This window comes from Pyrenophora tritici-repentis, chromosome 8 (genome assembly GCF_003171515.1).
Source record: "Pyrenophora tritici-repentis strain M4 chromosome 8, whole genome shotgun sequence".
Lineage (NCBI taxonomy): Eukaryota > Fungi > Ascomycota > Dothideomycetes > Pleosporales > Pleosporaceae > Pyrenophora > Pyrenophora tritici-repentis.
Window position 1 is genome coordinate 1,930,272 of NC_089397.1, and position 10,789 is coordinate 1,941,060.

General features: G+C 51.9%; 4 protein-coding genes across 4 annotated transcripts; 1 reads left to right on the plus strand and 3 right to left on the minus strand.

Annotated features, from left to right (window-relative positions):
• Positions 1 to 3,115: 3,115 nt before the first annotated feature.
• Positions 3,116 to 3,760, minus strand: PtrM4_141990 (uncharacterized protein; the record flags this gene model as incomplete). Its single annotated transcript, XM_001942234.2, has 1 exon — positions 3,116 to 3,760. One exon carries the CDS (start codon positions 3,758 to 3,760, stop codon positions 3,116 to 3,118), a length of 645 nt encoding a protein of 214 aa, XP_001942269.2.
• Positions 3,761 to 4,409: 649 nt separating this feature from the next.
• Positions 4,410 to 5,278, minus strand: PtrM4_142000 (Phox proteiny (PX) domain protein; the record flags this gene model as incomplete). Its single annotated transcript, XM_066109544.1, has 5 exons — positions 4,410 to 4,473; positions 4,531 to 4,588; positions 4,637 to 4,731; positions 4,789 to 4,814; positions 4,931 to 5,278. 5 exons carry the CDS (start codon positions 5,276 to 5,278, stop codon positions 4,410 to 4,412), a joined length of 591 nt encoding a protein of 196 aa, XP_065960466.1.
• Positions 5,279 to 6,384: 1,106 nt separating this feature from the next.
• On the plus strand, positions 6,385 to 6,885 carry PtrM4_142010 (uncharacterized protein; the record flags this gene model as incomplete). Its single annotated transcript, XM_001942236.2, has 2 exons — positions 6,385 to 6,566; positions 6,621 to 6,885. 2 exons carry the CDS (start codon positions 6,385 to 6,387, stop codon positions 6,883 to 6,885), a joined length of 447 nt encoding a protein of 148 aa, XP_001942271.2.
• Positions 6,886 to 8,745: 1,860 nt separating this feature from the next.
• On the minus strand, positions 8,746 to 10,273 carry PtrM4_142020 (Atrophin-1 multi-domain protein; the record flags this gene model as incomplete). The annotated part of the gene is made up of 3 exons (XM_066109545.1): positions 8,746 to 8,749; positions 8,784 to 9,210; positions 9,274 to 10,273. The coding sequence occupies 3 exons, from the start codon at positions 10,271 to 10,273 to the stop codon at positions 8,746 to 8,748; spliced, it is 1,431 nt and encodes a 476-aa protein (XP_065960467.1).
• Positions 10,274 to 10,789: the final 516 nt, after the last annotated feature.

Genomic DNA, 10,789 nt, shown 5'->3' on the forward strand with positions numbered 1-10,789 from the left:
TATAGCGTTTTTAAATCGTTCACGCGTTTAAGGATTTTCTTAAACGCGTGAACAGTTTAAGCTGTTAAAGCGTTTTAAAACGTTTTAAGCTAAAACGTTTTACGCAAACGCGTTAAGCTGCCCATGTATGCCACCCACCAAGTCATGCATCTGCGGTACTCAGATTTTTAGTGTTGTGGAAAGATGGAAGGACTCCTATAGGTTTTTCCAAGTAGATTTTTTAGAAAAAGAAGCACCCGCCCCGCCCCGCCCAGTCATGTAATGTTCAGTGAAATTGTTTTAGACAGATAAGAGAAGGGTTTTGGTAATATAGAAGAAAGAAGCCAGCACCCCCGCTGTGCGCGGTCCGTGGCCATTTTCAGAAAAAAAAAGCAGCAGCCGCTCCGCCCACCCAGTCATGCCTCAGTTGCGGGCTCTTTTCAGACAAATTGTCGAGACGCGGTGAGAGCCTTCACTAGTATTCACGGTGAATCAGGCTTCCCGTGCTCTGATTGGCCAGGCACTGATTAGTCAGCTGCTCCGTGCGCGCACCATAGATACTCTCCCTTCTCCCGTAGCTCCAATACAACAAGTTCACGCACGTTTTCTCCACCTTCATCACAAATAAACAGAAGTAGATTTTCCAACATCGTAGAAACATAGAAGATAAAGGAGGAAAGAGATTAGAGGACAGCACCCCTTACAGTTTTGTGTCGTCGTCAAGTTTTCCAGAAACAGCAGCAGCCACCGCCAAGTCATGGTTGTTTTACGTTACTGTTTTTAGACAAATACGAAGAAGTAGATTTTCTAATATCGAAGTACAATGAAAAGATAGAAAGGGAGGAGAAAGATAGGAAGAGATAGAGCAGCCCTATGAGTCTTTCTAAGTAGAATTTCCAGAGACAGCAGCCACCCCGCCCAGTCATGTTCATGATTCCGCCACGATTTTAGACAAATGCACAGATAACTTAGATCTTCCAATATCGTAGGAAGATAGGAAAGAAGGTAACAGCCCTATGAGTTCTACATGCCGAAATTTCTAGGGAAAGGGCCCGCCCAGTCATCTCACATACCTAGGTAGCGACGGAAGTTTTAAGTAAAAACAAGGCAGTATTTCAAATGCAGAGGAAAGGAAGACAGCAGCGCCATTAACGCAGCCTCTACAGATTATTAGAAAACGCAGAACCTCCACCCCTCTCCGCCATCTGTCGCTTATATCATCTTTTTAAACAAACCCACGGAAAATTTTCAAACAATCTAGAAGACCCTACCCACTCCACTCGGCCATTACTTCAACTTGTTTTGATTTTAGCCAAATACATGGAAGATTCCCAGATTTTACTAAGATAGAAGAGGATGATGATGATGATGATGATGTAGAAGGAAAGACGGAGAGGGCAGCAGTGAGGAGGGGTTTATATACACAGAGCGTCGAGGGTGGATGAGTCAGCGGTGGTAGGCAGGCAGCAGGTAGGCAGCAGAGAAGGACGAAAAGACAAAGGGGTTATGCATGTACTCACACTCCCTTCCCACCGAACGCCTAGTAAGTCATATCTTCGAAAAGACAATCGGGTTACGCACATGTATCACACTCCCCTCTCTCACCACACTCCCAGCAACTCATATCCTCGAAAAAGACAAACGGGTTATACATGTACTCACATCCCCCTCCACATCTCACACTCTTCTCATACTCCCTTCTCCTCTCACCACACACGCACAACACACACAACCCCCAAAAAACCAGAGCCAGACAGCGCTTCATATAACTTCTAAATTCCCACTACACCTTACTACACCATACTATACACACGAAAGCCCCCTAACCCCCATTCTCTGTTCCTCTGTCCCTCAAACTCCTTGCCGTAACCCACTAAAACGCCACCCTATCCCCATGCTCTATAATGCATTCCCAACCGAGGAGAAAAAAAAGGAAAATGCCATAAATGTATGTATGTGTATATGGTATGTAATGTAATGTAAAAGGAAACCCTGACTGACCGACTGACTCTGGGGAGGAAACCATGTAAATATATTTGCAAAATGGGTATAATAAAATAACCATCTCACCCCATCCTCTCTCCCCCTTACCCTCGCCAGAAAAGAAAAACGTGCACCGAAACCAGACACCCCACACCACACACCCTCATCCCCCCCCACCAACCCCACTCTCCCTCTTCCGCCTCCGTCTCTGTCTCGCATTATCCCTCAAAAAGCTCGGATCAATAAACCCTTCGGGCAACTCAAACTCCCTCTCTTGTAGCTCCGGCACCGGGTGTCCAAACGCCGTGGCATTCCGTCCATGACGGTGTTTACCCAGTGCCGCAGCGCGAAGATGCGGTTTACTGTAGAAAGATTGAAATGGGGGTAGAGGTTCAGTTGCTAGTAGAGGAAGGAGAAAGCCGTGGGGACGAGGTGGTCGACGGGGTTTAGCAGGCTCGGGGGGGTCTTTGGAGTGGGTGTTTGTGCGGGGATGCGTCTGATGTGAATGCTGAGAATGATGAGAATCACGAGGATGAACAATAATACTATCCGTATCTTCCGTGTCGTCATCGTCGTCGTCGTCGTCGTCACGCGCGGCGAGCGCAGCTTCCTTTTCAGCGCGCAGCCGCTTCTCCTCCTCCTTCCAGACGCGGAATTTATCCACGAGCGCCTCGACTTCTTTGACGAAATAACTGCGTTTAGCCTCCCAGTCTTTGCGCTCGCCGTCGGTTACACCCGTTATGCCCATTACTTTGAGCCAGTCGGGGCCTTGGAGGCCGTCGAGGAGACGCTCCAGTTGCACTTTTTCGTGCATGGCGCGTTCCTTCTCAATGTTGCGGAGTTGCTTCTCCTTGCGCTCGGCGCGGCGGTGCTGGGTAAAGTACACCGCGTCGGCGAGGGGGTCTTCGTCATGGACAGGGTGGTGGACGGCATTGGAAAAGTTGCAGACGCGAAATGTGGTTGACGATTGTGCTGGGGCAGGGGCAGGCGCGGGGGAACAAGGCGATGTGTGTCGCGCCTGCCGTGAACGCGTCGGACTTGCTGTGTTTGGCGAAGGGTCTGGAGTAACAGGCAAGGGCGACTTTGACTTCAGCGGCTCATCTACAATGTATATGGGCGTGTCGGGTTGGAGAAACTCTGGATGCGACATTAGCTAGCATGTCGCGACAGTCACCCTTTCACACGTACCCGCCTCTTTGGGCACTCCGGCAATGATGTCGTCGTAGTTGCAAAAGTAGACGGCTAGGTCGCTCTTTAATCGCGAGCCGCCGTCGTGGCTGCGCAGACTGCGCTTGTCCTGCGACGAGGCTGTGGATTGGGGCGCGGGGACAACAGCTGAGGGCGCTTGAAGCTTCTCCGAGCTGCTGCCAGGCCGCGGCGTCGAGGGTGCAGACGTCGAGGGCACGTCGTCGGCGTGCATGTCCAGAGGGGCTTGGACTCCATTGGTGATGCGCAATAGTTGGCCATGGGGCCGCGTCACGGTGATTTTAGTTGGTGGTCTTGTGCCGGTCGCGTCAGTGTCGTTGTCGTCGTCGAGGGCAGCGGCTGGACGCTTCCGCGACGAGTGGGTGCGGGCAGGCATGGGACGTCTTTCTTTGGTACCATAGTCATGGCAGGGACTGTCATGATCACTCCTTGAGCTGCGCCTTGTCGCGACGGGAGTGGTGATGTTGTTGTTTGTGGTGCGCTGGGCGTGGGCGTGTTGGGGGCCGTCATCGCGCGACGACACGGGCAAAAAGTTGAGTCTTGTTTGCCGTTCATTGGAGCTTCGCAGCAGAGGCCGAACGGCGTTGGCCATGTTGAGCAAGCTGGAAATCATTCGCGGTTCGCAGGGTCATCTTTCAGCGACTCATGGTTGACAAGCCATTGAGTGTTGCGCTGCTGGCCGGGTTCATGCAAAACGCGAGCCGTTAGGGGGTGTCGACTTGAGAGCGTCCGCGCAGGCGAACTGCTGCACCGTACCGCGCCGGCCCAAATGCAAAGCTGCAAAACTGACCCCCAGACACGGGGACGAGGTTGAATTAAGCTTCATACCAGATTACTTTGATCTTGATCAGAATAAGTATCCAGCGAATTGCAGTCGACCAACTGCGATGGACTTGGATGAGTTGCGCCACCGTATTGTCAGCCAATCGCCACTTTATCCTGGTTCAACACCATGTCGAGTGTGAACCATGGTTCCCGCCGGGGGCGATGCGATGCCTATGTACAAAGCTACAATTAGGCGTAGCATGACTGCCCTCGCCTAAACAAGTGTGGCAATGACTGCTTCAAGGTAGTCTGACAGTACTGTTGCATTTCTACTCCCCGAATCATACCGTTGCACCACTTGAACCTTTTTCCATGCAATCTTGATCCTGTTACATGTGACAAGTCGAAACGTGCAAAACAAACTATATACACTCCCAATTACACCCACACACGCAATGTTATATACGAGAATGACATCACGAGAACAAAAAGTCCTTGAGGACTGGTGACCCGGCAAACTGGGGGTTGAGCAGAACGCAGCTATTCTTAGAGTCAGTCGAGATATACGCTAGTGGGGTGTTATCGATAGCAACACACTTTAGAAAGTACGAAAGCCCGTGTTTCCGCTTTTCCAGAAAACGTGGGCGGAACCGAGCTAGACATGTGAGTGATAGTGAATACGGCATGGACGTTCATGACTTACATATGACTGATTTGGGGGGAAATTGCGGCAGTGAGGCAGCGGCATCGGGGAATGTCTTGAGTAGCTTGGTGTGCAGGTCCTCAAACTCCGAGTATCTACAACCTCGGTCAGAACTACACGACATGGATGAATCGCACGGAAGAATAGTTCACCTCTTTCGGATCTTCATGGGTCCACCCTAGCATCCATCATCGTCAGCTCAACCTCACACGGACCCTCTGCATGAGACCATGTCTGCAAAAACAAATCTCGCGCAAATGATTGGCGGCAGCGTGCAGAACTAGCGTCACTTACATCGAGCGTCTCAACGGTACAGTTCCAGACAACGTATGCCCCAAGCCCAGGCGCACTTCCGCTGACGACGACGTAATCATCAATCGTGACGCCTTTGGCCCAGAGCACCTTGCAGTGGTCGGAGCCCTCGTCCGTGTGGTCTTCGAGGCTGATGGGCGTGGGGTGGCCATCGGCCGAATACGTGCTCAGGTAGCTGTGGCGCTGATGCTGTTGCTGCCAGTACGGAGGCGAAACCACATCAACCCTGGTGCCGTCGTCTTGCAGGGCAGTGGCGGCTTTTGCCCCATCATGGCGGGCTGGCGATGGCGACGACGACGAGGCTCCCGTTTCAAACCTCGCCGGCTCCATTCATTTACAGTAGCGGATTTGGCGGGTGGCGCGGACGATAAGAAAGGTGGTTGGTGTTTCCGAAAGCCGCGTGGAGGTGAGGGGTAGATAATGTAGATGACAACCGTGTCCAAGGGCTGAGAGGATGCAGCAGATGGCGCCAGTAAAAGTGGCTAGTTTCTATTGACTTTGTATGGGTTGACGATGAAAGAGAGAATGATGCGCAGATGGCAAGCCGGGATCCCATATCGCCATAGCACAGACGGCCAATCTCAAAAGGCCCTGCGTGAACATTCCCTGCCGCCACCCCGAGCTATGCCTGTCCAGCCGGGGATTTGTGGGCTCACTTGTATTGCTCGTGAAGCTATCGCGCTTTTTGCACACACCACACGGCTGGTATAGCCATGACCCCACCCGTCGTAGAGCCACAAACAAACTATCGGCCCAGCACCCGCCACCCGCAAGAGGCAGCACTTTCGGGCGAGCAAAAGAGGGCGGGGACGACGCGCACGTACCGGCCAGCGACCTCTCCCGTACTGGTGTCGACACTAGCTCCATACCTTTGCCGTGAATGCCTCGCTCCCTTTATATACCGCAACCCGCCTTGCCCTTCCAGCCTCTCCGTCCGCAACCTACTATCGCTGAGAAGTATAAAAAGCGTCGAGGCAATTCTATTTTATTTCCTCACCTTGCGCATTCAGTCTGTCGCTGCCAAACAAAAAAAAATCCAGTACGCTTTTTAATATCATTTCTCCGGTATGTATATACATTCCTGACACACGAGTGCATAAACGTAGCTAACACAACATGAACCAGTTCTCCAACCTCCCCGCCTCACTCTCTCAACACCCCTTCACCACCACCACCACCACCACCACCATGCACTCCATCGCCATCCTCAGCATCGCCGCCCTCGCTGGCTTGTCCGCCGCGCAAACCGCGCCCCAGTTAAACTACCCATACTCCATCGATCCCGACACTGTCGACCAGTCCACCAGGGGTACGTTTTCTTTCTTTCTCCCTCCCTCTCCTCCCATCTCATCACTAACAACGACACAGACTACTGGTGCCAACAAAACACGGCGCAATGCCCTCTCATTTGCCTGCAGCAACCCGGCGTAGAATCCATGACCACGGAGACAAACACATGCGACTCTGACAACCTAACCTACCAATGTGTGTGCGACAACGGCATGGCACCGAATATCACACAGTACTCGCAGACGCTGCCGTATTTCATCTGCCAGCAGTGGGGCAACAATTGTGTTTCAAACTGTAATGGTGATAACACTTGTCAGTCAAAGTGCCGGTGCGTGTCCATTCTCTCTCCCTCGCACTTCTTTATATGCTGATAACCAAATAGACAAGACCACCCCTGTGGTGCCCAATCCCCCTTCAAAGGCAACACCTCCCTCCCCACCACCATGGCCTCGACCGCCGCTCCCACAGGCTCAGCTACAAACGGTATCCCCGTCACTGGGTTCGGAGGTGCTGCACCAACGGGTTCTAGCAACAACAACTCTCCTAACCAGGGTGGCGCGGGAACAACTATCTTCATGCCGAATGCGGGACTTGGTCTTGCTGCGCTGTTTGGCAGTGTGTTTTTTGGTTTTGCCGTCTTGTTGTAGGGGATGTGTTGGGGATGTGAGTTTGGTTTATGCATAGCGTGTTTGCGATCTTTTTACGCGTTTCTTGAGTTTTCCGGCATGGCATTTGCATAACAGCATCACAGCACTACGCATTGGATCTATACCCTCGGGGTATGCTCATCCAACCCTTTCGCTCATTTCATGGCCGCATTTGCATATTGGGGTTTTACGGCGCTTTCTTTACTCATTCACTCCTTACTGGGGGATTGCATACAAGGATACATACATAATACTGGGTCTATTTCGATGAGATGGAGATGAGATGGGGAAACGGCCTTGGTCTAGTAATGAGAATAGCGAAGTGGTTAATACGCAAATAAAACACCATGTCGATGACGATGACGATGATGAACCGTTTATTGGTTTGGCTGATGCTTGACGCTTGTGTTTGCTTTTTGAGATGGGCGTGTGGGCGTGTGGGTGTATGTGGTGTGATGTCAGTACCATATTTACTTTTCAACGGTTCCATCGTTCCCTGTGTTCCCGCGCGCCTCATCTCACACCCAACCCAATTTCGCAGACTCTTAAGCCGAGGTAAGTACGCCAACGCCAATGCCAATGCTCACTGAATCCACCCATCCCTCACCGACTTTACCCCTACCCCTACCCCTACCTACTCCCTCCTCCTCACTCCTTCCGGATCAGTATATCCCAGTCAAAGCGTTTTATAGAAACCCCACTTTTATATCAGATAATCACCAATATCTCAGATATACTTGTGCATATTTCACATGGCGTACGGATGCGGTACAACTAGGCAACCGATATCTCCGAGAACAAGTATGTCTGTGCGTTGCTTGGTTGGATCTGTGCGGGTGCGGGTGCGTGTGCGGGTCCGGGCGTGTGCAGGAATGTCCGATTCCTACATAGTTTATCACAACAGCTTGGACCGTAGACCACAGACCGGACCATAGATGGCATCACAGCTTAGACCACAGATCACAGGCCATTGATGGCATCACAGCTTAGACCCTACATAGACCACGGATAAAGCACAGAACCGGAAGATGAACAAAAACACAGACACAGACACAAACACAAGCATACCCCCTACCCTTACCCTTCCGCCCTTACCCTTCCGCCCTTACCCTTACGCCCTTACCTTTACGCCCTTACCCCATACATACCGCCCAAGAACGCGTCTCAGTCTACCCGAGTCCAGCTCGAACGAAGCGCAAAAGCAAAAGCAAGACAACACCAGCACCAGCAAAGTTCTAGATCACGCAGGAGTAGTTCAGTGGTACAAACACTGTCATTAATCATCAACATTCATTCATTTATTCATTCATTTATTCATTCATTTATTCATTCATTTATTCATTCATTTATTCATTCATTTATTCATTCATTCATCCATCTCTATACTAACTGGTTATATGTTTTCTCACTTTTCGTATATATCGTATCGTAAGTAGAAGTAGCGTATGTAAGCACTAGTTTCGGAATGGAATCCCTTGCGCCGCTTGTGTGGAACCGAACGCCATGAGTCTGTGATGATGATGATGAAAGCGGAGTAGTGTAGTGTCGTTGAAGATCGTTGATGGGGACATATTTTGTTCTTGGGGTAGAACAGACAAGACAAGACATCCCTTACCTTGTCTACCCTCCCTGCCTGTCCTCCTTCCTACAAGAAAGAAACACGAGGAAACAAGGACAAACACCCCCTCCCCCTCCCTTCCCATCCCATATCACAATCCCCTCCCTCACAAACACTCCCTCTCCGGCACCCCCACACCCCCTCACCCTCGCCCTCACCCTCCCCCCACCAACACTGATCCTGTAAACTCTTCTTCGGGCTCAACCTTCCCCTCCTCACCCCAATCAACGCCGCCCTCTCACTCATCTCCCTCCGACAACCCACCCCCTGCTCCACATACGCCTCCCTAAGATTCTCATTTCCTTTGCGCCCGCCCTCGCGCCTGCGGACAGGGTGAATAGCGGTATCGGGCAGCGGACTAGGCGGTGCAGCATGCGTAATAGAAAAATCTATTTCGTCCTCCCCATTATCGCCAACCAACGTGCTGCGAGCGAGACTCGAGGGACCGATTGGTGGGGCGGGGCGAGTGGGCGCGACGACGGCGACGTGTTCAGTTGAGAGGCGGAACATGCGTTCGCTGGAGTGGGAGGACGATGTGGAGAGGACGATGGCGTGGGAGGGGGGTCCGAGGGTGAGTGTTTGCATGGCGTCGAGCGAGGGGATGGATGTGGGGCGGAGGATCTGGGTTGAAGACGGTGCTGTGTCCGGACGGTCGCCGTGGCGGAGACTGGTTAGGAAAGATTCGCTGGATGTGGTTGTGATGGAATCTTCGTGTGTGAGGGGGTGGCGGCGGGGTGAGGGTAACGGTGAGGGTGAGGGTTCTTCGGGACTCCCCTCGACCATGGTGGAGGATTGGGAGAGGCGGCGGACGGTTTGGAAGTGGCGGTTTCCTACTGCGATGAAGTCGGTGCTGGAGGATGATAGGGAGGAGCGGGTTGAATTTGAATCTGCGCGAGCTAAATTTGAATCCGCACGAGCTGTTAGATCTTCGTATGATGGTCCGGGTGTGACCATGCGGATGCTTAGTAGTCGGGTGACGGGAGGTATCTCCTCTGGTGCTTTCTGCGATCCAGAGAGTACGGGTGAACAATGGCCAGCTCTGGGGTTTGAGAATTCCGCCCTTGGCACATCAGAAGATGCAAGCAGTGAGTTGTCATCCGTGGAAGCATGAGGAAGGATACCAATATCGCCAAACGGCACCGCTAATGCAGTTGAAGGACTCACAAGAAGCGACTCTCTTGTTGAAGCCGGAGCTGCATCATTATACACCATCCTCCCCTTTCCCTTGTCAATCTTGTTGAAGTACCCCGTCTTGAGAAAGCCCCCAAAGCTAAACTGCGAGTCTTTGCGCTTGTGCTTGGCACTCTGATGCAGCTCGTCCTGATCCGTATCCCCATCGTATTGCAGCTCGTTGTGCAGCCGCGTTTGGATCGACGTTCTGCGTGCCTGGAGTGCAGTCTGGAAGGCAATCCAGTCAGCCGTGGTGTAGAAGAGACTAGGACCTTCTTCGCCGTTGGCATCAAAGAACATGCTTACATGCGGTAGATGGGCTGTGCCCTTCCAAGCCTGTTCCTCCTGCGTTTCAGAGCCCTGAGATATGCTTGAGCGCTGTGTGTTGTATGGATTGCTTGGCACGTTGTCATCATCAGCGGACCCCCTGCGACTGCCAAAGATGCGCTTGAGTCTGGCAATGGTCTTTTCTAGGAGCTCGGCAACCTGCGAAGGCCTACGTGTATTTTGTCGGTTGTCATCTTCGTTGAGGCCGGGTGTTGGAGGTGTAGTGGGAAGTGTAGAGTAGTCACTGTCCTTACGAGACCATGGTTGTGACATGGTCACGCAGTAAGTAGGCCGCGGGCTGCAAGGACGGCCAATTGCTGTTATAAGACCAGGCGCTGATGTTCTCTTTCGCTTTTCACATTGACCTCCCCGATAGAAGCGAGTTTCCGAAACGCGTCGCTTCAGTGATTGCGAAGGGCCGGAAGGATGATGAAATTCAGGCTCAACTTCCGATTCAACAATATTCACAACGATGGAGGGTTCGTTGGAAGGTACATGTAGAGGTGTTTGAAGTGTCATAACATCGAATTCTCAAGAAATTGGATAACAGAGTTTCTCGATGCAAAACATGACCCCTCTCCGTAGGTGTCAACAGACTTAATACTTGCCCTGAGATTGAGTGGTACGATGGGCACACGTCTGCCCAGCAACCGGACGCATGTGGGCCTACCGGACATGACGACCTAGGAAGTCAATTGGTATCTCGAAATGGCAGGTAGAAGTCATGGTACGGGTCCGGCTAGAGATGACGATGCCGATTAGGTGAGTGCTTGGAAGCTTCTTGAAATT